The sequence below is a fragment of the Caretta caretta genome, chromosome 10 (genome assembly GCF_965140235.1).
Source record: "Caretta caretta isolate rCarCar2 chromosome 10, rCarCar1.hap1, whole genome shotgun sequence".
Lineage (NCBI taxonomy): Eukaryota > Metazoa > Chordata > Testudines > Cheloniidae > Caretta > Caretta caretta.
The window spans coordinates 65,836,431-65,863,235 of record NC_134215.1 but is presented as its reverse complement, the minus strand read 5'-3'; the positions used below and the strand labels follow the sequence as shown (position 1 = coordinate 65,863,235).

The 26,805-nt window shown below is 42.4% G+C and overlaps 1 protein-coding gene across 2 annotated transcripts in view; it reads left to right on the top strand.

The window, feature by feature from the left end:
- The first annotated feature begins 12,392 nt into the window (after nt 1-12,392).
- ATP8B4 (ATPase phospholipid transporting 8B4 (putative)) overlaps nt 12,393-26,805 on the top strand; it is a 156,936-nt gene continuing 142,523 nt past the window's right edge. For both annotated transcript variants that reach the window (XM_048867295.2, XM_048867297.2), the window contains exons 1-2: nt 12,393-12,510; nt 26,103-26,161. In XM_048867295.2, coding sequence (XP_048723252.1) covers nt 12,468-12,510; nt 26,103-26,161 — 102 coding nt within the window. In that variant the 5' untranslated portion in view covers nt 12,393-12,467. The remainder of the gene's footprint in view (nt 12,511-26,102; nt 26,162-26,805) is intronic.

Below are 26,805 nucleotides of genomic sequence, written 5' to 3'. Positions count from 1 at the left end.
CACGTGACGGAGAGGCGCTCGAGGGGTCCTTCCTAGTCCCCTACCAGGGAGCCCGCTATCGGGTCTTTTACTCCACGGGAGAGGCCCGGTGCTACCTCTGCTGATCAGCGGGGCATGTCCCAAGAGACTGCCCCTTGGCCCAGCGGGGGGGGGGAGCTCCCGAGACCCCCGAGACCCGGCAGGACATCGGCTTCGTCGTTGCCAACGCCCCTGGCCGCCCAGCACCTGAAACCACCTCTCCTCCTGCTCGATCCACCACTACTTCCACCCGGGCCCAAGGGACACCTCCCTTACAACACCCAGACCACCTCCCTTACAACACCCAGACGAGCGAGGGAGCCCCATCCTCGCTGCTAACAATCCAGCAGAGCCCATGGAGGAGGGTGCAGCAAAGATAATACCGAGCATAGGAGAGGGCCCGCCCCAAGGGGAACCTCCCCTCCCCCATGCTGCCTCACCGTTACCCCCCAAGCCCCTGAACCATCGCCTTTGCCCCCCGACGCGACCCCTGCTAACCAGCCCCCAGACGATGCTATGGAGGGCTGGACCCTAGTCCAGGGGAAGCGAGGCAAGGGGAGGGCTTGAGCTCCACTTTACCCATCCGATGCGGAGGCCCCCCAGAAGACCAGGAAGGAGGGCAGTGACACCGAGCCTTCCGCTCTGCCCACGAGTGAGATCCATCCGCCGGTGTCGGGTGGGGAAGACACGATAGCACTGGAAGGTAGGGTCTCCCCTCCACGGGAGACCCTCCCCTCTGAGACCCCAGGGAAGCCCCTTCTGCCCGGACATCACCCGAAACCCCCACGAACCCCGAGGCAACCATCGAGGCGGGTGCCAGAGGGGAGACCCCAAGGGTGGCGGAAGGCGACCTCTCCTCCATGTATGAGGAGATCGAGGCCCTAGGTTTGACCCCAGTCACCCAGGGAGAGGATGACCTTCTGCCGGCTGGCCTCGATCTGGGCAACCTCACTCCAGTCCCCTTTCCCCATGCTCCCTCCCCCTAAATGCCTTCCCAGGCAGGGACCCTATAGAAGGTAGTTCATCACCTGATGCGTGGCTGCCAAATCCACCATAGAGCCTGCGCCTGGCATCACTGGGAGCCCCCTCCCCACCGCATTAACCCTCGAATCTGTTCGGGAGGTGTCACCTCTAAGCTGCTTGCCTCCCGAAGCCCAGAGCTTCGCCTTTGCCCCTGCCCCCACCCCTGTCCCTGCCCAATTCACCTCCTCCTGCAGTGCTATTGCTGCCCCTGGGGTTATTTCTTTCCCTTTTTTTGTGGATTCCCCCCAAGGAGCAGCCTTTGCATTTTCCTGCTGCGACCCATTAGGAGCTACAATTTTCCCTCCGCCATCCCCTTCTACCCCAAGGCTTGAGATGGACCTAATAACTTTGGCCTGTCAGACGCCCCGTCGGTGGTCCGCACCCTGTTTGCCCGCCTCAGCGGACCAGAAGGCTGCACCAAGAGCCCCACCAGGGAATAACCGAGAAATCGCAAACCCCCCCCCCCCATGAGCTGCGAAAAGCGTTGCGGGAGTTTTTAGAAGATGCCCGTGGCTCCCGCAACAAGGTACAGCTAGCTCTCCAGTGATGGGGGGACTTTGACCAAATCCTCCAAGCCACAAGGGCCCTTATAAGAGAGGGTAGAGGGACAGGAAGGCAAGGTGCTGTGGCCTACAGGCGGGTCTGCAGCCTCCGTGATAAATTACTCACTTACGGGACGGGTCACAGATTGTTGCACGACCCGCTGGGGGCCGCGAACACCCCCGCCAACAAGGATCTCCCACCCCCCCAGACCTCCACATGATGCCTCTCATTATCGCAACCTTGGACTCTCATTATCGCAACAGGTGCTCTCTTTCCTTCGGGAGGGGGGTACTCTGTGGTTTTCCTGCAGGAGACCCATACGGATCCGACCGCCGAGGACAGCTGGCAGCTGGAGTGGGGGGATGGGGTCTACTTTAGCCATATCACAGTTCGACAGGCTGGAGTGGCGACCCTGTTCTCCCCCGACCTACGGCCCGAGGTGCCAGGGGTCACTGAGGCCGTGCCGGGCCACCTGCTGCATCTCCGGGTCCATATGGAGGGGCTCGTGATCAACCTCATTAACAACTATGCCCCGACAACGAGCCCAAAGCAGTCGCAATTCTATCAGCGGGTGTCCGACTTCCTCAGCACCCTAGATTCTCACAAGTGCCTAGTCCTGGGAGGGGACTTTAACACCACCCTTGAGGAGCAGGACCGCTCAGGGGTCGAGCTGAGCCCAGCCGCCGCGAACATTCTCCGAGAAATAGTCGAACATCACTCCCCAGTGGACGTCTGGCGTGACCACCACCCGGATGACACTTCCACGTTTACCTTTGTCCGGGTGGAGGCCCATAGGTCACACCACTGTCGGTTGGACCGTATTTATTTATCCCGTTTCCATCTTTCATGAGCCCACTCCTCCAACATTCGGCCCGCCCCATTTTCCGACCATCATTTAGCCACCATAACAGCCTCCCTCCGTGCAGAGAGGCCGGGGCCAGCCTACTGGCATTTTAACAACAGCCTGTTGGAGGATGAGGGCTTCGTGACGTCCTTCTGGGAGTTCTGGCTGGCCTGGCGAGAGCAGCGGCGTGCCTTTCCCTCGGCGCGGCGATGGTGGGATCTCGGGAAGGTGCGCGCCAGGCTCTTCTGCCGTGACTACACCCGGGACACCAGCCGACGGAGAAATGCGGCGATAGAGCAGTTGGAAAGGGAGGTCTTAGAGATGGAGGGGCGGCTGGCTGCCAGCCCCGAGGACCCGTTCCTCTGCGGAGCGTGCCGGGAGAAGCGGGAGGAGCTCCGGGCCCTCGAGGACCATCGGGCCTGAGGTGCCTTTGTTCGATCCCGCCTCCGCCTCCTTCGGGAGATGGATCGCGGCTCCCGTTTCTTCTACGCCCTGGAGAAAATGAGGGGGGCCAAGAAACACGTCACCTGCCTTCTAGCAGAAGACGGCACCCCCCTCACGGATCCGGTGGAGATGTGTGGGAGGGCCCGTGACTTCTACACAAGCCTTTTCTCTCCAGATCTGACTGATCCTGGCGCTTGCAGGGTGCTCTGGGAGGAACTCCCTACGGTCAGCGTGGGCGACCGAGACTGACTAGAGCTGCCTTTCACCCTGGCCGAGTTTTCGGAAGCCCTCCGTCGCATGCCCACAAATAAATCTCCAGGCATGGACGGGCTGACCATAGAGTTCTACCGCACTTTCTGGGACATCCTTGGCCCAGACCTAGCCACTGTCTGGGCCAAGTCCTTGCAGGGCGGGGTCCTCCCTCTTTCGTGCAGGCGAGCGGTGCTCGCCTTTTTGCCGAAGAAGGGGGATCTCCACGATTTACGAAATTGGCGTCCCATCTCGCTGCTTAGCACGGACTACAAAATCGTAGCGAAAGCAATCTCGCTGTGGCTAGGGTCCATGATGGCGGATGTGATCCACCCAGACCTACACTGTCCCGGGCCGCAGCATTTTTGACAACCTATTTCTAGTCCGAGACCTTTTGGAACTCGGGCATAAAGATGGTCTGTCGTTCGCCCTCCTGTCTCTCGATCAGGAGAGGGCGTTCGATAGAGTGGACCATGGGTACCTCCTGGGCACTCTGCAGGCGTTTGGATTTGGACCTCAGTTTGTGAGTTTTCTCCAGGTGCTGTATTCTTCCGCGGAGTGTCTGGTTAGGCTCAACTGGACCCTGACCGAACTGGTCAGCTTCGGGCGAGGAGTACGGCAGGGGTGCCCCCTCTCAGGCCAGCTGTACGCTCTGGCAATCGAGCCCTTCCTCTGTCTCCTCCAAAGGAGGTTGACATGGTTGGTGCTGCAGGAGCCGGAGCTGCGGCTGGTCCTGTCAGCGTACGCTGATGACGTGCTCCTCGTGGTCCAGGACCCGGGCGACTTGGCGCGGGTGGAGGCTTGCCAGGCCATCTATTCGGCAGCCTCCTCCGCCCGAGTCAACTGCCAACAGTTGTACAACAGGTGTACATCCTCCCGCCCCCCCAAACTGCCCACCCCGCAGCTGTGCCCATCTTGTCGGGCACTCTCAGGAGAGGAATAATCAGTGACACTGGGTGTGGCACTAGGTAAGTCGAGGGGGTGGAAGACCATGAGTGTCGAGGAAGCCCCCTGCTCTAGGCCACCAGGTAACTCAGGAGGGTGGAAGACCATGAGTGTCGAGGAAGCCCCCCTGCTCTGGGCCCAGGCTAGCCTGAACACTTCTCCCTCCTGAAGGCTGCTGTGTTATACCTTGCGTTTGCTTTTGTTTTGTTGCATAGTTTTGTTTTTTCCTTTTTGGTGATTCTTTGTAAGTGTTATGCAAATACAATTCTTTTCTGCTTCAAAAAATTACTCTCCTGTAGTCATCTAGCCCAACCCTGTCACAGTGTGTAGTAATAAGGAGAACAAATATCTCCTGTTTAAATTTTTTATGACTTGAATTTTAATTTTGTAGAGCAGAGATGGTAAGCAATTAATCTTAACTCTGAGGTATAATTCTAATGAAAACGGACAATTGCTTTCAGGACAAGCTGTTTCCTTTTAGAAAGTAATACACTGGACAAAAGAGGGAATGTAGATCAGTGGTTCTCAAACTGTGGGTTGGGATCCCAAAGTGGGTCAGGACTGCATTTTAGTGAGGTCCGGGGCTGAAGCCGAAGTCTGGGGGCTTCAGCCTGGCATGGCGGGGCTCAAGCTCTGCCTCCCACCCCCACACCTGGGGTCATGTAGTAATTTTTGTCGTCAGAAGGGGGTTGCAGTGCAATGAAGTTTAAGCTGATGTAGATCATATGTTCAGCTATAAAGATCATTGTACCACAGAATCACACTGTTGGTAGCATGGGCAGTCTTTCCTTTCAAAGATATGGAAATCCAGTCTGTTACAGATGACTTTCCCACGTTTCATTTTAATGATCCTTCATACAATGAACATTTTAATCATCTATCTAAAGGGCTCTAAACTGAAGAGTTTCTGTCTTTAAATGAAATATGTTTCAGACTCTTCCATTGATTTCATATTTAATTGAGGATAGAAGTGGAACTTGTAGGTAGCTTTAGAATTTTGTTTTACAAATGTGAGTGTTTTATTTTTTATTAATTAAATCTTCCCTTTTTAAACGTAGCTACAAGCATATTTGATTAAAGATTAAAGATTCTTCATAATTAAATAAGTTTTATGTTTACGTGAAAATAGATTAGACTATTCTTTTGCAAATAGAAATATATTTTCTAAATGTCAGAGTATAATTCTAGCTATTTCTTTGTGGATTTGCCAATTCCAGGGAACATGAAGTATTTTAAAGAGTGTTCTTTCTGTCTTAGACCCTGACCTTGCATTGGGATCCACTAGTGCAGATTCCTTTACCTGTGTGGGATCCCCTTGACTTCTTGGGACTCTGAACAGGCAAAGAGATTTACACTAGCATAAGCTGAAAAAAGATTAGGGATTTACAGTGAAATCCTGGCCCTATGAAAGTCACAGTGGGAGTTTTGCCACTGGCTTCAATGGGGCCAGGATTTTACTCCTAGCATTCAGGGTAACTGAGATCTCTTTATGATCTTAGAAATGCTTCTATGGTTAAACATACAATTATCATAAGATCATACCTTTTTAGCTATGGGAAAAAACTCCAACTTAAAAATATATTTTTCTCTTGGTTACATTATAACAATTGTAGGAAACTATAGGGGAAATTCTTCCCCAACCCAGTTTTTCCTTCCAATACTGACTTTAATTTTGTTTTTTATTTGTTTATTATTCAGTTCTTTGAGATAGATTTTAGGCTAAAACTTTGGAAAGGGTTCTCCATTTATTTTGTAAGGTAGAGAGAAGAAAAGGTTACTGCGATTAGACAAGAATTATCTGTAGCTCTTTCAGATGGATATCTAAATTTACATACAAGAATATAAATGCAAGAATGTGACCGTATTATTTTTTTCTAGAAGAAGTGAAACTGCTTTGAATTACTAATAACTAATTTACAACTTCTTTACTTTCAAGTTCCTGTGATATTTTATTGACTGTGTTAGAGCATAAAGACCATTAATGCTCATGATATAAAATACTGTACAGCTGAATACCTGTAACATACTATTATGAATGTATATTTAATGTAGCAAATACTATCAGTGGGAATTATTGAAATGGTGACAGTAAAAAAAATTGTGTATATAGCAAAAACATACTACACAAATTGTGTATATAGGAGCACTTAAGATGTAGGTATAACATATCTGAGTAACCATGTGACATGGTAACCCTGGTCCTCACTTCCATTTTGTTCTAATGTTACTTCTTTTGGCCTGAGCATTTAGGGGGCTTGCAGGGTTGTTATCATAGAATAAATGGATCATACAAATTGGGTATATTTTATGGTGCAATCCTGTTTATTTACAAAGAATATACACAGAATCCTGTTAACCTGAGCACAGTAGAAACAAACAGGCTGTTTCCGTGCTCCTAATTTCTAAGTCTTCTCCTCCAATCAGTTCTGTATCACCAGAAGCTGTCTCTCTGTTTGTCATGACCAGGACAAGGGCAGTCAGACCTAGTGGTTGGAGCAGGAGTCAGGCTGAGTCAGGTACAGGAAGGTCAGAGTATGAGATAGGCCAGAGGGCAGACCAAGGTTCAGGCATCAGGAAGCAGTCAGTTTTAGTTTACCAGGCGAGCAGGTCAGGCACCAGATTACAGACAGCAAAAGAAGAGCAAAGCCAAGGACAGATCAGGGTCAGAAGGCAGAGACTAGGGTTTATCACAAGCAAGGTCTGGGCTGGAAACAGGCAGGCAGTTTATGTTGCTCAGACAGCTTCCTATCATGGCTTCCTGATTTAAGTACTGGTACCAGCCAATCAGTGGCGACTACGGTCTGCCACTCAGGTCCTGCTGGGTGGCACTTCCCGTCAAGCCCAGCCTCACTGGGTTCTCCCTTGGGAGCCCACCCTACGCCTCCAGTGGAAATATGGTGGCATCAGCAGCACAGAATCCCCATGCCAGGTTCCATTCCTACAGGTTCTTACACTCTTTTCCTTCTCAGGTCCATGCTCACAACAGCTTCTGTCTCTGTCTGCTCACTTTTTTGTCTATCTCACGCACACACATAGATTCCCAAACATTCCCCTAGCCTCCATATTTGTGATCCGTGGCCCTATTGTTAACTTCTAATCAGGTCTTGCTTTATGGCCCATTGCCTTGGGCAGTGGCTTCTATTGCTTCTAGCTATATCACTCCTAAAGGGGCTTAAATGCTCCTTCCATGAGCTTAGCACATCCAGTGGCTTTAACCAGATCTATGACTGAATATCAAAGAGCTGCTTGATGACATCAGTTAACACCTTCCAGCGTGCAGTAACCAACCTCCATCAGTCCATGCACACACTTTGTCATTGTTACCTGTTGCCCGAAGCCCACAGTTGGATGGTAAGTTCTTCAGTGCAGGAGCAGTGTCTATTTTATTGACCATAAAGCACCAAGCAAGTTTTGGGTACTCTATGGATAATAAATTTAATAATAATTCCAATCACTTTTACTATGCTTTATGTTCGTAAGTTTTTCTATTGCAAGATTAGCTCACATTTTACCAAATCAGTTGCTCCATGAAACTACTGAAGTCTGAATGAAAGCTATGGGCTTGATGGTGGGAGATGCTGAAGCACCCTCAAGTTTCAAAGTCAGTCAAAAGCACTTAGCTCTATCCAGGAGTTGCCTGTGCTTCTAGAACCAAGCCCAAAGTGAATATCAGTAATTTGGTATAGTAGTCCTATACGCAATAGTAGATCTCTTAGAATTGTTAAACTGGTACATTCTGAAGCTTAATGAAAATATATGGTGTGGCTTTTTTGTGGTACCCCTGTTCTATTCCTAAGGTCTTGTACATATTATACTGATAGTGCAAATTATGCACATCTCTCAGGAAGCAATTAGTTTCAAAGCAGCTGAGGCTCTTTAAGAAGTTTCATGAAACTAGCATGGGGAGACAGGAGGAAATTGAGCTGAGTCCTTTCTCTGGACTAAGAACAGGAATTTTTCTGCCTCTACAGTGGTGGGTGGTCTCCTTATTCATGCAGACTTGAGGGTTTCTGTGGCTGTTGTTTGAACTCTGAAATATTAGAATAGCTCTGTGATGGGTTGGATCACAGAAACCCCCTTTGGGACTGCCACCTGATGTGCCAAAACTACCTCTGAGCCAGTTTTCCCTGGCAGCTTGGGACTTCAGTATCCTGCTGGCTTGAGCCAGACATGCTAGCCTGCTACAAACACACACCCAGGTTTGAACAACTTACCCCAAAAGCTGCAGGCTTAACTGAAAACGGCTTAAGAAGTGTTCCTATCTCCAACACTCAAATGCCCAGCTCCCAATGGGGTCCAAACCCCAAATAAATCCGTTTTACTCTGTATAAAGCTTACACAGGGTAAACCCATAAATTGTTCGCCCTTTATAACACTGATAGAGAGATATGCACAGGTGTTTGCTCCCCTCTCCCCCCAGGTATTAATACATACTCTGGGTTAATTAATAAATAAAAAGTGATTTTATTAAATACAAAAAGTAGGATTTAAGTGGTTCCAAGTAATAACAGACAGAACAAAATGAATTACTAAGCAAAATAAAACAAAACACGCACGTTTAAGCCTAATACAGTAAGAAAGTGATTACAGATAAAATCTCACCCTCAGAGATGTTTCAATAAGCTTCTATCACAGACTGGACACCTTTCTAGTCTGGGCACAATCCTTTCCCATGGTAGAGCCCTTGTTCCAGCTCAGGTAGTAGCTAGGGGATTCCTCATGACTGCAGCTCCCTTTGTTCTGTTCCACCCACTTATATATCTTTTGGACAAGGTGGGAATCCTTTGTCCCTCTCTGGGTTCCCACCCCTCCTTCTTAATGGAAAAGCACCAGGTTAAAGATGGATTCCAGTTCAGGTGACATGATCACATGTCACTATAAGACTCCAAGCTCTCATTCTTCCCAGCCTGACTCACAGGAAGGCCTGCAAGCAAACAGCCATCCATAGTCAATTGTACTGGTTGATGGGAGTCATCAAGATTTCAAACCACCATTAATGGCCCACACTTTGGATAACTACAGTAGGACCTCAAAGTTGTAATTCATATTGCTACTTCAGATACAAGAATGATACATTTATACAAATAGGATGACCACACTCAGTAGATTATAAGCTTTGTAATGATACCCTACAAGAGACCTTTTGCATGAATCATATTCCAGTTACATTATATTCACACTTATTAGCATATTTTCATAAAATCATATAGAGTGCAACGTCACAAGCTCCTATTTGAGTTTGTGCACATCTTATGTGTTGGCTAAAGAGGAATTTCTGGGACTGTCTTTGTAGTTTGTCAGTACTGCTGCTTGATTGGTTAGAGCAATAATTTGTTGAATGATCTAATTACCTTCCCTCCCATTTCTCCTGGGGTTGAATGTGCTGCCTTTGTAGCATTCCTGATGATTCTCAAAGCCAAAATAACTCCTGCATGGCAGTTATAACAAAAACATGTACAGGCATGATCAGTAGTAGCCAGCGTGGATTTACTAAAAACAAATCATGCCAAATCAGCTTGATTTACTTCTTTGGCAGGGTAACTAGTTTGGTGGATAGGGGAAATGCAGTGGACATAATATACTTGCACTTTAGCAAGGCTTTTGACACAGTCCCACATGACATTCTGATAAGTAAGCTGGAGAAATGTGGGCTTGGTGGAACTACCATTAAGTGGATACATAATTGGCTAAACAACGGCAAAAAATGAATAACTATTAATGGAATGACAGGTTTCAGAGTAACAGCCGTGTTAGTCTGTATTCGCAAAAAGAAAAGGAGTACTTTTCTAAGTAAGCAAGTAAGGAGTACTTTTCTAAGTAAGGTGGCACCTTAGAGACGAACCAATTTATTTGAGCATGAGCTTTCGTGAGCTCCACGGTATGCATCCGATGAAGTGAGCTGTAGCTCACGAAAGCTCATGCTCAAATAAATTGGTTAGTCTCTAAGGTGCCACAAGTACTCCTTTTCTTATTAATGGAATGATGTCAGATTGGAAGGAAGTCTCGAGCGGAGTTCCACAGGGGTCTGTTCTGTATCCAGTATTATTTAACATCTTTATTAATGACATAGATGTAGGAATAGAGAGCATACTGATCACAAAGCTGTGGGGAGTTGAAAACACTTTGGAGGATACAGCTAAAATTCAAAGGGATCTTGATAAATTGGAGATCTGGGGCTATAGACAACAAAATGAAACTCAGCAAAGACAAATATAAGGTGCTATATTTAGGGAAGACAAAACAAATACAAAATGGGGTATAACTGGCTTGGCAGCAGCATTTCTGAGAAGGATCTGGGACTTACAGTGGATCGCAACCTTCATGTAAATCAACAGTGCGATGCTGTTGCAAAAAAAGCAAATGCAGTTTTGGGTTGCATTAACAGAGGCATAGTATACATGTCATGGGAGGTGATAGTACTGCTCTATTTGGCGCTGGTTAGGCCTCAGCTGGAGTACTGTGTCCAGTTTTGGTCACTAATGTATAGAAAGGATGTAGAGAAACTGGAAAGGATCCAGAGGCGAGTGACAAAGATGATCAAAGGGATGGAATGCAAACCATATGAGCAAAGGCTGAAGTAACTGGGTATGATCAGTTTGGAAAAGAGGAGATTAAGGGGGGATATGATAGTGGTCTTCAAATACTTGAAAGGCTGCCATAACGGAAATGGGGAAAAGTTGTTCTCTCTTGCCACAGAATGCCGGAAAAGAGGCAATGGGTTCAAACTGCAGCATAGCAGATTTAGATTAAAACTCAGGAAAAACTTCCTAACTGTAAGAATAGTAGGACAATGGAACAGACTGCCTAGGGAGGTTGTGGAAGCTGCCTTGATTTGTCATTCAAAGTTCCCATGAATGCTACCCCTCAGTTATCCTGCATTTTGTTTTTTCATTTCTATTTTCAACCTGTACCATTCTGGCTTATATTAATTTATAAACTGTCAATTTTTGCTGCTCTTGGGCTGATTCACCCCTTCCGTTTCTCACACCTAGTGTGTGACTGTTGAGCTTATCAGTGCCAGACTGCAGGGGAAGTGGGACTATGGTTTCAACAATAGCTGTTTCTGGAAATTTTGCAACACTAAAAGTTTACTGAGAAGGACTTGGACTCCTAAACTACATTGACCTGTAAACATTGGCTGCCAAGCAAATGGTATCATCTAAGTGCTGTAATGAATGGTGATGAAGGAGATGGGCATCAAGGTATTTCAATGGGTGACTATCATTTAAGCTCATTTGGGTCTGATTATGATAGTTGGGAATTGTTCTTTGTTGATGTTGGGGGGAACATCTGTAAGGGTGTATCAGCCTGATAAAAATGATCTTTACAGGTCTCGGTGTATGACAACTATGGTGACTCCGGTAACTGAACATGAGTTCAGAGTTATCTGGTTTGCACTGCTCCAGTTTCCATTTCCCTAGGTTTCTGTTTGTACTTTCTAGCACTGACATACATCTGTGAGAAGTGAGGAACAGAAAATGAAACTTAGTTTAGCTTTCTCACTTCTAACCTGGAGCCAGATGCCACCTACGCAAAAAGCTGGATCGCTGTAACTAGTTTTTAATAGAAAATAAACCATTTAGTGTAACTTGTACTTTTCCTGTTTTTTTAGTGTATTGCCCAGGAATCACAGTGCAACACACTTTGCTGTGTGGAATTAATTAATTCACAAAAGGTCATAAAGGGTCTAAAGCATGAATATTGACTGCTGCTGAAGTTACTCATCTAGCTTATGTGAACTTTTGTAACCTTTGTAAAAAAGGGTATTGTGATGCTTCCTAGATATGCACTTTTTAGGACTGGCACATCTCTTGCTATCCAAATGTTAGAGTGGGTCTCAAGTAATGAGTTCACTTTGGGGTTTTAGTTTGGTCCATTACAAAGACAAAAGACCATTTGAAAAATTCAGCAATAGGTTTGAATTTAATTTACCTTCAAATTTTGAGATATTTAGATTTAGGATTTTGATTGGGTCAATCTCTGTTAAATACTTATTTATACAAAGCTAGAGCGCTGTAGTCTTGTCCAATAGAATTCCTCCATTTTTTAAAAGATTTGTTCTGGTGACCTTACACATCAACATTTATGCAAAAACTGTGCTAAATTAGGTTTTTCTTTGTTAAAAGAAATTGTTTTGATGCAATTTCGAAAATATATACTGCTTGCTGGAAGATTATCTACCAAACAAATTATTAAAGGGAAAATTCAAAATCCTGCTTTAAATGCTTGCCTGCTGTTTAATTGACGTCTTTAGGAATGTAGTGCAAAACAGCCACATAGTCTTGCGCCACATATATGGTACTGCCTTTTTTGAACTGCTGGCATTTCAGAGAACACTGCTGTGGTTCGTTGTTGGGGTGGAACTTGTAACACAGGAATTATGTAGTTGGAAACAAGTCCTATGCCAGTCATGCCTATAGCAAAACCCCGTGTATTTCACGAAGGTGAGTGGAAATGATTTCAGTTTGGGAAGCAATTTTTGGATTCTTTTGAATGAAAGGCACCATAGAGATGTAAATCATGATCATTACCATGTAGGTGGAGAATAGTAATGTTAATGTCCATTCAAGATTTTTGAAACAAGGGCACTTGGATCAGATATGGATCTGTATTTTGACTCCTTAAAAATTAGTGATCAGTTGCAAAATTTATAGATAGAAATTTATGGGTGTTTAATCGGACATTTGGTTCCGACTCTTCTCTACTTGGATTTTTGGCCTGACTTGCACTTCATAATCTGATAACTGTTGTTTATGGTACTAACCTTCTTCTGTGGTTATAGAGCCTTGAGTGTGTGCATGGTTATACCCCTTCTCTGCATTCAGTATCTAAAAACTTTGAAATGGTCCATGCCAGTTGTGTACAGAATACAGTGCATCTTTTAAAATAAAAGAACCTTGCTTAAATCTTCAGTCTCTCATCACCATGAACATCTATCTGTTATGTCTGGCTTTCTCATTGTGTTGTTTTGCTAACTGTGTGGGTGTCTACTGTGTTGTTGTTCTTCTATATTCCTGTGCTACTGCTTCTCCTTGATGGCAAACTAGAATCCCTCTGTGTTACGGGGCAGCTACGGTATCATCCATCCTGAATGTTCAAAAATCATGAGATTGAGTGTAAATCATAGCATTTTTAAAATTAAATTTAAATAAAAAAAAATAGCTGGGTTCGCTTCATTTCCTTCTGGTTCTTGTGCATCCAGAAGTGCCAGGAATGTATCTTTTTTTAAAAAAAAAGAATGCTGATGTTTTCATGTAATCGCATGACTCCAGATCTGGGGCTTTCAGAAAAAAATATTGCAGGAATCATGATAAAATTGTGAAAGTTGGCCACACTACATCTGGTGTTTAAAACTTTGTGGTTCTGGAGCAAAATTTGAAATTGTTTTGTCAATTAAAAATGTAATACATAATTTTATACCTCATGGCATTTTGCACAATAAATCATTAGTATGAATTTGAATGTCATTTATTTTCCTTCCTTACTGATCTTTGTTACTTTAACTTGCTGATAGAGTCATCAGAATAATTAATTTTCCTTCATTTTGTGCTTCTAAAAACTTGCATTTCTACTGCAGTGGTAGAGGCATGAAATCCTGGTAAAACAAGTGATATGCAAAATACATAAGCACAGGCTGAACTTTTCAAACACAGGGTCTTTGTTAGGCACCTAAATCCATAGCTAGGTCATATTTCTTTCTCCTTGTGTCAATCCCTCCTCCCCCCCGAGGGGTGTATGTGTCCTGATTTGTTAGAAGTTCTGAGCATCTATGTCTTCCACAGAAGTTAACAGGAGCTGTAAGCACCTCTGAAAGTCAGTTCCCTTTTAATTTAGAAGCCTAACTTGAGGAGAACAGGTTTGAAAAATTTGGCCTTCATTCTTGGAAATTGTGAGTTTCCTAGTTTTCGCTAGAACGTGTTAAACCAAAATGAAAGATTGCATAGGTGGGGGTTTAGAATTTGAACCTAGATCCAGATTTGCAACTTTCTCCTATTCTTACAATGAGCCAAATCAAATCAACCCCCCCTAAACTTTGGATCTAATTTTTTCCTAACGTACCAAATATCTAAGTTCTACTTCATGTGTACAAAAGCAAGTAGTATGTGTCTTGGTATTGCCCGTAGGCAAGTTGGTAAAGTGGCTGCTGTAGCCTCCTTGAAACCTCTGATCAATGCACACTTGGGCTCAAAACCTAAGGAGAGATTCCAGGGTGGATTTGATTTAAATCACTAGTCAGGAAGACTCGATTTAATCATGGATTTCAACATAAAAGTGCATTTTTGTTAGTTGTTATAACCTTAATACATATTCTTCTCAACTCAGAGATAGATGTAGGTTTCATTTGTAGAAGGTACACACTATACATTTTTAAAGTGATTTATTTTGAAAACTTTTCAGAGGAGTTTTATAGCTATATCAGAAAATGAATGATTGTTTGGTTATTTCATTTACCAAAGGTAATTGAAGCAGATATTTATGAAGTCATTGGGAGATGAACTATTTCCAATTCAACAGGTTAATCATTAATATTTGGAGGATTTTCTTGCCACGTTGTATTAGGAGGAGAACATCACCAGACAGACATTTAAATTGTTTTATTTAACTAAAACAACGTTATGTATTTTGGATTTTTTTCTTCAACAGCAAACATACAATATTTTAACAAAACAAGCATATGAATTTTTGAATTTAGTTAAACATTCAAGTTTTTTAAAATCGGGTTTGTTTTTGTTAAAATTGTTTTTAACTAAAATAGTTAAATGAAATATTGAAAAAAAACCAACCAAAAATTAAATTGACTATGTCAGCCAGGTCAACTTGAGAAACTTAAAATATTGGCTTCTGCAGCTAACTCAGTCGCCTTCACCTTCACCTTCATTTTCTTGTTTGTTCATAATCTGAAAAAGAAAAACAAGCTTTCCTGCTTTTTCAGATCCCAAATGAGTTCTCAATTTGGAATGAATTAGTCCAAACAAAGAAAATAGTCTTTTTACACCAGCAGAAGAAGCAACTGCTGTTAAAAGTGAGATTATCATAAGAAAGGCCATACTGGGTCAGATCAAAGGTCCATCCAGCCCAGTATCCTGTCTACCGACAGTGGCCAATGCCAGGTGCCCCATAGGAAGTGAACCTAGCAGGTAATGATCAAGTGATCACTTTCCTGCCATCCATCTCCACCCTCTGACAAACAGAGGCTAGGGACACCATTCCTTACCCATCCTGGCTAATAGCCATAAATGGACTTAACCTCCATGAATTTATCTAGTTCTCTTTTAAACCCTGTTATAGTCCTAGCCTTCACAAAATCCTCAGGCAAGGAGTTCCACAGGTTGACTGTGCGCTGAGTGAAGAAGAACTTCCTTTTATTTGTTTTAAACCTGTTAGGCATTAATTTCATTTGGTGGCCTTTAGTTCTTATACTATGGGAACAAGTAAATAACTTTTCCTTGTTCATTTTCTCCACACCACACATGATTTTATATACCTCTATCATATCCCCACTTAGTCTCCTCTTTTCCAAGTTGAAAAGTCCTAGCCTCTTTAATCTCTCCTCATATGGGATCCGTTCCAAACTCCTAATCATTTTAGTTGCCCTTTTCTGAACCTTTTCTAATGCCAGTATATCTTTTTTGAGATGAGGGGACCACATCTGTACTCAGTATTCGAGATGTGGGCGTACCATGGATTTATATAAGGGCAATAAGATATTCTCCGTCTTATTCTCTATCCCTTTTTTAATGATTCCTAACATCCCGTTTGCTTTTTTGACTGCCGCTGCACACTGCGTGGACGTCTTCAGAGAACTATCCACGATGACTTCAAGATCTTTCTCCTGATTAGTTGTAGTTAAATTAGCCCCCATCATATTGTATGTATAGTTGGGGTTATTTTTTCAGGTGTGGATTACTGTACATTTATCTACATTAAATTTCATTTGCCATTTTGTTGCCCAATCACTTTGTTTTGTGAGATCTTTTTGAAGTTCTTCACAGTCTACTTTGGTCTTAAGCATCTTGAGCAGTTTAGTATCATCTGCAAACTTTGACACCTCACTGTTTACCCCTTTCTCCAGATCATTTATGAATAAGTTGAATAGCATTGGTCCCAGGACTGACCCTTGGGGAACACCACTCGTTACCCCTCTACATTTTGAAAATTTACCATTTATTCCTACCCTTTGTTCCCTGTCTTTTAACCAGTTCTCAATCCATGAGAGGCTTTTCCCTCTTATCCCATGACAACTTAATTTACGTAAGAGCCTTTGGTGAGGGACCTTTTCAAAGGCTTTCTGGAAATCTTTGTACTCTTAAGTACACTATGTCCACTGGATCCCTCTTGTCCACATGTTTGTTGACCCCCTCGAAGAACTCTAATAGATTAGTAAGACATGATCTCCCTTTACAGAAACCATGTTGACTTTTGCGCAACGATTTATGTTCTTCTATGTGTCTGACAATTTTATTCTTTACTATTGTTTCAACTAATTTGCCCGGTACTGATGTTAGATTTACCGGTCTGTAATTGCCAGGATCATCTCTTAAATATTGGCTTTACATTAGCTATCTTCCAGTCATTGGGTACAGTAGCTGATTTAAAGGACAGGTTACAAACCATAGTTAATAGTTCCACAATTTCACATTTGAGTTCTTTCAGAACTCTTGGGTGAATGCCATCTGGCCCCGGTGACATGTTATTGTTAAGTTTCTCAATTAATTCCAAAACCTCCTCTAGTTGCACTTCAATCTGTGACAATTCCTCAGATTTGCCATCTACAAAAGATGGCTCAGGTTTGGGAATCTCCCTAACATCCTCAGTCGTGAAGACTGAAGCAAAGAATTCATTTATTTTCTCTGTAATATCTTTATCATCTTTAAGTGCTCTTTTTGTATCTCGATTATCCAGGGCCCCACTGGTTGTTTAGCACGCTTCCTGCTTCTTATATACTTAAAAAACATTTTGTTATTACCTTTTGAATTTTTGGCTAGCTGTTCTTCAAACTCCTTTTTGGCTTTTCTTATTACATTTTTACATTTAATTTGGCAGTGTTTATGCTCCTTTCTATTTACTTCACTAGGATTTGACTTCCACTTTTTAAAAGATGCCTTTTTATCTCTCACTGCTTCTTTTACATGGTTGTTAAGCCACGGTGGCTCTTTTTTAGTTCTTCACTTCAACAGTCTCTGAATCCAAGTGCTTAAGTGACTTCCAACTGTTCACTGGTGTGACTTTCTTTAAAACATCATCAACAAACATATATTTCTTGAATGGTTCATTCCTAGCTCTGAAGTTTATTATAGTTGGCATTATGGCGGGATGATTGCTGGATGCCTATGTCATAGCCAACGCCTTTTCTTCAGCAGTTAAGGTTTGACCCTGGTACTGAGTATTGAGAATATTTGCAAGAAAATGAGTTGAAGATAGTGCTTGTCCCATTGTTTTTTTTAATGCTTGTAATTTAAAAATTATTATGTCATTGCATATTTCTCTTTTTAAGATCTCACTCAGTTCCTTCCAAATTTCAACAGCATCAGCAATAAAACAGCTATTTCCCTGCATTTTGTTCAAGGCTGCAGAACTAGGCTTCAGGGTACTCAGCATGTGTTCAACCTTTATCTTTAGCCCCATGTTGGGAACTTTGGCTGTGACAGTGCCATGTATTTTTTCACAATTTTGTTTTCAAACTGTCTTCACATTAGGCCAGTTCTTGATACAGTGCTCAAAACAGTTCACTACTGAGTTCCATTGCACGTCTTGTGGGAGAGTGAGTTTGGTTCCTCCCACTTTTTTCAGAGCAGCTGCTACAAAGTGGTTGTTACCGAAGTATTTGCAATTTCAGCAACATTAGCCTTTATTTCTGGAACACTGAAATCTTTGGCTAGGAGGTGCATCATATGAGCACTGCAACCGTATGTTATTAGCTTGGGACTCTCTTCGAAATAATTTTTTCTCATCTTGGATACATTTGCAGCATTGTCTGTGACCAAGCTGCATACTAGACATTTTAATTTTTTCCCTGCAGTTTGTTATACCTTTTACTGCTACTTCTTGTAAGTATTCTGCTGTGTGTGCATTTCGTGATGTATCAATTGTTTCAGTAAGGAAGACATTCCCTTCTTTGGTTGTCAGACAAGCACATACAACAGGATCATTGTGGACATTGCTCCACCCATAAAGACTCAGGTTAACAATTTCACCCTCTAGACTTTTTGCACACTGCTCAATTTCTCTTTCAGACACTTTATCCAGCAATTTGCCTCTGACATCCGTTCTGTTGGGTGGACTGGTCTTATTGACTGAGCCATGTTAATGAAGTGTGGATTCTCAATCATATGGAAAGTTTGTTGCATTAAACAAACCAGACAATTTTTTAATCTTTTCGTAATCTGCTGGTTCTTATCACAAACTTATCTATGGTTGTTACTGGATGATGGAGATTTTTTTTCCCTTTTTGCTACAAGTGATATACTATGGCTTTGTGACATACATGATGTGACTGAAACACTATCACTGGCAGATAATTCTGAAACTATAGAAAATGATGGTGATCTTGAAGGTGGATAGTCTTCAGAATCCTGTATGTGGAGGATGGATTCTCCTAAGCAAAATAGGGCTATGGCTACACTTGCAGATGTAGAGCGCTGGGAGTTAAACCAGCCCTCAGAGACTGCAGCAGGGAAAGCGCTGCCATGTGTTTACACGGTCAGCTGCAAGCTCAGTGGCATGGCCACATTAGCAGCTCTTGCAATGCCACAGAGAGCAGTGCATTGTGATAGCTATCTGAGTGTGCAAGTGGCTGTAGTGTGCTTTTCAAATGAGGGGGTGGAGTGTGACAGGGAGTGTGTTGTGTGTATGTGGGGGGAAAGACAGTGTGTTTTGGGGGGCAGAGAGTGTGTCAGCATGCTGTCTCATAAGTTCAGACAGCAGCAGGGGGAAACCCCAACATCAGCTCCCCCTGCCTCTCTCGCTCACACACGCCTGCCTCTGCAGCAGCAGAATTCCACAGTAATGGTTTGCTTAGTATCCCTGAGCAGATAAACAGCCGGCTGTCAGAAATGGAACTTTGAAAGGGGATAACCGCATGCCTGCTGCCGAGTTCAAAACAATGACCAGAGTGGCCACTTTACTCAAGGGATAATGGGATGTTTCTGGAGGCCAATCACAGCACAGTAATGCATCATGTCGTCCACACTGACACCCGGGCGTTTCAGCCAGGGCACAGCAAGCTCTATGCTTCTCGTGAAGGTAGATTACCAGAGGCACTCCAACCACGGAGTCCAGGTGCTTGCCAGTGTGGACACCTCAGGAGTTAGGGTGCCTGGGGCTGATTTAATGCACTCTAACTTGCAAGTGTAGCCAAGTCCTGAGTCAATGCACTTATTTAATTATATTACCATACTGCTCATTTAGTATTACTCATTGCGGTCACTGACACTCAGTACTACTTTAATGGTGAAATTGTAAAAGAAAGATCTGCCTATTTCAGCTATTTACTTTTTATCACAACTGCATCTAAAATGATAGTACCATAGAGTAACAACTATATTTTTTGCTCAAACATGAGAATTCAAGAATAGTCCAGAAGGAAGACAGGCAGTCCTTAAGAAAGAAGTATGAAATAAAAAAGTTTACCTACCTGAAGATCCTGCATGTTCAGACATGTTCCTTTCATTATCTTCAACGCAGCTTCCTCGTGAGAAGGAACACTTCTCATGATGTTGTTTCATTCGGGCAAAAAGGCTTTGCATTTCTTCGTTGCACTGTTTGCATTTTGCACACATGCCTGTCTTACCCACAGATAGAGGAACTTCATTAAAATATTCCCAAACTGGGTCTCTTTTATGGCCTGTTGCCATTATAGGTTTTCCCTGCTAGTGAGAGAATGGTATGATAGATCAATGAAGGCTACTCTCAGAAAGACCTCAAGACTTCTGGAATATGCTGCTCAAACAGTTTCACTGTTGTTTCTACTGCCTGTCCCTCCCTTCTCACATTTATCTCCAGACTTATTCTCCTTGTCCAGATCTGTTCTGCCCCCAACAGTCTTCTATTCACTGACTTTTTGAAACTTTGCACTTTTAGAGAGAGGTAAGGGATTGACTCTGTGCACACAAATTTGTAGAGGGACAATAGAGTTGAGGTCTTATATTGTTTATTTAAAAACATTTTTGCTATGAACAAGCATGTTCTCTCTGGAGACACAAATCCACAGTTTGAGAACTGCAAAACTAAGCATCTCCGATTGTATCTTCTAGACTGAGCACTGAGTCCCACTGGATAGATAGAAAGATTAACCTAAATAATCTATACAGAAGCCCCTGGAATCCTATAAAATTGGGTCCTTAATCCTTGAACTATTGGAACTCATTTACAAAACTTTTCTTAAACATTACATGAATATGTTGTCTCATACTACAGAATTAGAATTTATAATCCCTATTCCATGATGAGCTATCTTTGAGCTATCTTAAAACTATCTTAAGATAGGTTTTTTTCCTCAAAAATAATTTTATCAAAAAAAGCCAATTTAAATAAAAAAAATCTGATTTTTTTTAAATCGTTGATTTTTATCAACCCTGAGAGATTCTAACATTGCTTTTCAGGAATTGCAAAAGTCAATCACTTTCCCTTTTTATGAAAAGCCGATAAACAGTTGGGCATCACTTAAACAGGCAAATGTTGAAAACAGTTTTGCTAAACTCATTGCTAATGTATTGCACCAAAGTTTCAGTGATGGTTTTCAAAACCTTGAAATGCCAGCGTCTTTTTCGTTTTGTGGGGAAACTGGTGCACTTTTTTTAAAGATAGCTTGGACACAGAAATGATTGCTTGTTTGTTGTTGTTTGGACATGCAGTAGTATCTGTTTTCAACACTGAAAGCCCCCTGGGATGTTGTGTTGAATAACTAGTTCACTCAAGATACATGTTTTGGATGAATCACAGAAATACAAATATCTTTGAAAGTATGACTATATCTAAGGAAATGTCTGGAAAATGTCTCCAGACGTTGCTGTCCTGGAGAGGATTTATAACTCTTCATAGCAAGAATAAAGTATCAGGTAGAAATGATTTTTTACACAGATGGAAGATGAGTATCATTAATTACTGCATGTTTCTTTGTTATTTTTATAGTGGTTGGCTTGGTCCTATTTATTCAAATATTAATTGCATTATATTTTTTGTCCTGTGTTCTAGGCTTTGTATATTTCTTGTCATGCAAAATGTAGAATACAGAACTCAAAGATTTAGGCTTGGACTTCTGAAGGAACCTAAGGGAATTAGTCATCCTTGGCATCCAGCTGAAAGGATGTAAAACAAAGACCAAAATGTTCTTGTTCTGTCTGAAGTGTAATGGTGAAGTGTGCTGTGTCTTTTTGCATTTTAAATTAGCCTATCCAAAAAGCTAGATAGTCGTTTTTTTTTCTGCATACCATACAAATGAATATCCCCAGACTAGCAAAACTCTGCTGCCTGCAGAGCTGTTTAGGATGTAGAAATGTCATTGTTCTAACTGAAAACTCTCAGACTGAACTAATAGGTATACAATAGAACCTCAGAGTTACGAACACCAGAGTTATGAACTGACTGGTCAACCATACACCTCATTTGGAACAGGAAGTACGCAATCAGGCACTAGCAGAGACAAAAAGAAAAGTAAGTACCGTGCTGTGTTAAATGTAAACTACTAAAAAAATAAAGGGAAAGTTTAAAAAAAGATTTTACAAGGGAAGGAAACTGTTTTCTGGGCTTGTTTCATTAAATTAAGATGGTTAAAAGCAGCATTTTTCTTCTGCATAGTAAAGTTTCAAAGCTGCATTAAGTCGATGTTCAGTTGTAAACTTTTGAAAGAACAACCTTAATATGTTTTGTTTAGAATTACGAATGTTTCAGAGTTATGAACAGCCTCCATTCCTGAGGTGTTCATAACTCTGAGGTTCTACTGTTCCCTGCTCTAGTGCACAGGGAAGCTTAATGTTATTTCTGTGGTATGGGCGGTGGAAGCATATCCCTCAGAGGTTTAATTTTTTATTGATACATTATTAGTTCGTTTCTCTCTTGGAGGAAGTCTTGTTTTGTCTATCTTTAAAATATATTAGCCAAAGGTTAGGACTTTTTTTTTCAGTTTGGTCTTGGTTTAATAATTAAGTTTAGACAGTTTCAGCTTTCTTCAGATTGTACCCATATATTTGCTTTGTTATTGGATTAAAGTGTATTCTACAGTTTTTGTTCCCTTTTAGAGCTGAGGTTACTTTTCTCTTATATACAGGTCTTGGCATGTTTTTGTTTTGTTGTTTGTTTTTTTTTGAAGTGTCTTTGCTGATTAAAGAAACCTAGTGAGCTAGAAACACTTCTGTTAATGATAAACCAGTTGTGACCAAAATAAATTAATTGGCTGTTGTGGGCATCCTGTGGGAGATGAAATAATTTGAGTCAGATTATCAACAGTGCAAAGAAGCATCTGTTCAATATGACAGAAGTTTGTTTTTTTTTTTTTCTCAAATGTAGCATATCTGTAATGCTGCTGGTGAGGCTCCGAGCAGACTGATAGGAAGCAGGGCACAAACCCCAAATGGGCTGTGAGTTCTATACTTAGATTTCACGAACCAGTAATCAAGTGTAAACTCCTCAGACACTATAACAGACCCCAACACTATAACAGCCCTAACATGGAATCACAGACAGTTCCCTTGAGTATTCTGATCTGTCTCACCAGCAGGTGAGTCTACCTTTTTGATAGAATCACAGCAATATTCAGGATACTCATAGTCCCAAAGGACCAGTCACTTAACCCCAGGTCAACTGCACCTTAGATCTCACATCAAAGACATTGCTTGTAACCTGTCCTATAATAAAATATATGAAGATTTATTAAATAATGTAGCAGCGTTCCTGCAGGGTCCTCCTGGCTCCTGCCCCCGCTGGGCTGAGAAAGTCACACAGAAACCTTTTGGTGCAGTGCCCACCTGGTGCTTTTATTTGCAGGCTGTTCTCCCACCACCTTTCCACCATACAAGTAGTCCCCTTCTTGCAGTCCACCAGCAGGAGAGAGGGGGCAAGCTATCTCTCTCTGCTTCCCCTCACTGCCTTTCCTCTACTGCAGCTTTCCTCTTTCCAGCTCCGCCCTGGCTTCCTTCCCCTGGGGCTCTTATGCAGCCCCAGCCTGATGAGGCAGCAGCTGTTCAAGCTTCCCCAATCAGGGGCAGGTGGTCTACCCAGGTCCAATTCACCTCCCCGAATTGGAGCTGAAGTGACAGGGGGTTGGCTAAGCAGTTTTCTGCTTAGCACCCTGGCACAAATAGGAAGAGGAAATAAGAGAGTTATTTGCAAAGTTAAAGCAGGTAAACATATATATACAAACCAGTTACAACTTTAAGTTTCAAAACATAATAGAAGCTTCTATAATCAAGCTCTAGATGTCCTTTAGGGCTAACCGAAAGTCCTTTGTCCTCTTTAACATCCCAGAGTAGTCCACCTGGTGTTGATGGACCTTTCCTGTTGGGAAACCCCTTGTGTTACAGCTCAGCAGTTCACACTGATTAATGTGTCTCTCCTGTCTGATAGTCACAGAAACTTACAATACAACTGCTCAAATATTACCTTAGAATATGGGATACTGATGTTATATGTGAGATTAATGCATGCAGCAATTCACAAGCATCCAATAAAGTCTAAATACTAAGCACATTCTCATAATTCTTATACCTGTTTTTAACAATACTAACACAGAGATGAGTCAGATTCATTCCAGCTACGTATTTGTTAGTGTTCAGTTGAGACATGGTGATTTGGGCATGAGCTGGCACCTGGTTTGCCAGTAGCACAATATCATCCTGTTACAGTGAGAAGAATAACTAACCTAATATAATGAGTTGTAACTCCTCAGATTATAGGTAGGGCTGGTAGTGTTGCCTGTTATTAAGGTTGCCTGACTCTTCCCATTGTAAGACCCTGTTTTCAGTTGCCTCTAAGTTTGCCAAACTTTAATTGTTTGGGTTGACATTTTCTGTGCTTGATGTTTGCCTCAGGCTGAATTTTGTTTTGAAAATTTCAGCCAAAATAGTTGAGCTATTTTTAAGGAAGTGGTTAAAGAAAGACACATTGTTTTTCCCATGTTAAAAAAATTCTAGTAGTCTTTTCTTTGAAATGTTTTGAAGCTGAGACTTAAAATTTGGCATGGGGTGGCGTTTGTGTCAGTGATGTACCCTTTGCCATTGCTATTAAAAATCTGCTCGAATTTGGCTAAACTGTAAAGATCGTATTCTGCATGTGATTAGTAGAGACTTCTTTGATTTCAACATCTTAAATCTCTGAAGAGTCCATCCTCATTGAATGTGCTTGAGCCTCTCACAGGTCCTAGTGCTGAACAGACTGGGTATGAGGAAGTGCCATCCTCCCAGAGCAACTGAGCATGCTCCATCCCCTCACGGCTTCTACCTCTGGCTGGATTGTGCATGCATAATTCCCACAGAGTGGCTGAGCATGCTTCTGCTCAGGGAAAGAGGGGTAAAGCTGGACTTCCTCTGTTATTGCTGCCTCCAGCTGCTCCAGGCCAAGGTGCAGCGGGGCACGAGGACTGAGACCAGGGAGCCTGTCTCTGCAATGCTCAGTGACCTCCCCTCTGAGAATAGGCAGAAGAATCTGCCAACTAGAGGACACTTTCCTCCAGAGCCTGGGGTGGAACCAAAGATTCCTGTGTCTCACCATCCCTTTGCTGTCCTCTGATATCTGTGAAACTCACAAATGTAGTTTGTGCCTCATTGCCCTCTAGTGCTGGTCCACATAGAAGATGACAACCTATGACCGCTATAGGTTATGCCATTAGATCAAGTGGCAGAGGTTTGTGTGGTGGATCTAAAGGTTTCAAACCATGGGGGTGTCAGTAATACAAATAATAAAGGTAGAAAGTATCAGGAAACAAATCATATTACCTAACATATAGTATGAAATCTAGTGAATGTGAGTTTATCCAACTGTTGGACTGATATGTATAGTGAAGACTCTACTGTAGATGGAAAATATAATAAACACACAAACCTTTATTTCATGGAGTTTTCAGTGGAAATACATGGGGCAAAACCATTAACTATCTGACATCAAGAGAGTAGGTATTATTTACTGAACCTGTTCTAACAGGAGTAAAATTATTTGCTCACATTTAAACTATTGTATCTTTTATCTATTAGCATTTGAATAATGTTCTATTCAATAAATTAGCATGTGGTTATAAAATTAATCTGGTAAAATTTAGTTTATTTTAGGAATCAAATTTGATCATGCACAGAGTGCAATCTGTCATAATGTCTCTACAGTGCAGGGGGAAACATGCTCAGCACTAACTTGTTACGCCTCTTAAAAATAAAATATTCTCCTTAAAATCTCTCCCTCTCTCCCTGACCTCCCTCACTGCCCTTCTGGCCATAGCCAGTGGACAGGGAAGAATGCACTGGTGACATTCCTAGTTACTTAGACATGACCCCTTCTGGGGTGTGTATTTAATATTACTCTCCACCCCTTGTAGTCAGATAATCAGAAAGCCACTTTATGGTTGCCTTCTGTGTTGGGAGAGGGGTTTCCTGTGCTCCTGTTAAGTGAACTCCTTAAGGAAGAGCCATAATTTAGCCCATAATCTCACCAGTGCATTTTGCCTCTTTAGTCAAGCACGAGAATACTAATGTGGCATATGCTTTTACATGACAGCAGAATGCACTGTCACTTTCTTTGTGAGAGCATTATTGGATTTTGTGACATTTTGGTTTGTAGCACTGCTGGCCTCGAGAGATCTGGTGATTACATTTGAAACAGTAATTCCTGGAAACTGCAAAATAAAAAATCTCTCTCTCTAATATTGAACTATCTAAAGTGTCTGAAGATTAGCTTTTTAAAAGTTGAACTATATTGGGATTTTAATAAAGAATTGGTCTATTGAGTGTTCCTAAAAGTTAATGAAGTGTTGTTTATATACTGATCTCTTACACTTTTGTTCTCAGCTCTATTTGGTCTTTTAAGATACTATGGTGGGTTTTTTTTCTTTTTTCAGAGGAGGAGCGGAGGGTGAAAGCCAATGATCCTGAACATAATGAAAAATTTCAGTATGCTGTGAGTATAATGCATATTCAACATTGAAACCCTGCACGGTAAGGGATGTATATTCACACATAGATGTATGGACAGTTTTCAGTAATGTTCAGAAAATCCCAAAAGTTTTAGAGGTTTAGTTCAGATAATACTCAAACGTCTTATTTGAACTTCCTGGGTCTACACGGTTGAGCTGGAAATCTTTGACCGGGGAGGTTAAATACCCAAGCTGACTCTGCTGTTTAATTAAATGTAGGGAAGTAATTTATTTGTCTATTAATGGCAATCGCGTTATGGTAACAACAAGTATTCTAAGGCATATCAATATCACCTGAGGAAGAGTTGACCTACTTATGTTACACACATGGATTTCATCTAAAAACATGAGCCTGCTATGAGTAATATCTCATAGAAACCAGTGGACTCCTGTGAAGAGTGAAACATTAACCCTGTCACTCAGCACCGATTGGCTTCTGTGCACTGCCATCCACTGGAGCATTCATAGTGTATAGGAATATTTTCACTTTTATAGGAGGAGGAGCGCTTAACATTCCCAAGGAAGTGTTCAGTGTACGCATACATACGTGTTGTAACTCTCAGACTTCTCTAATCTTCATATACGAAATAAATTATTTCCCACCCTCCCCGTGGACTGTAGCTTCCTC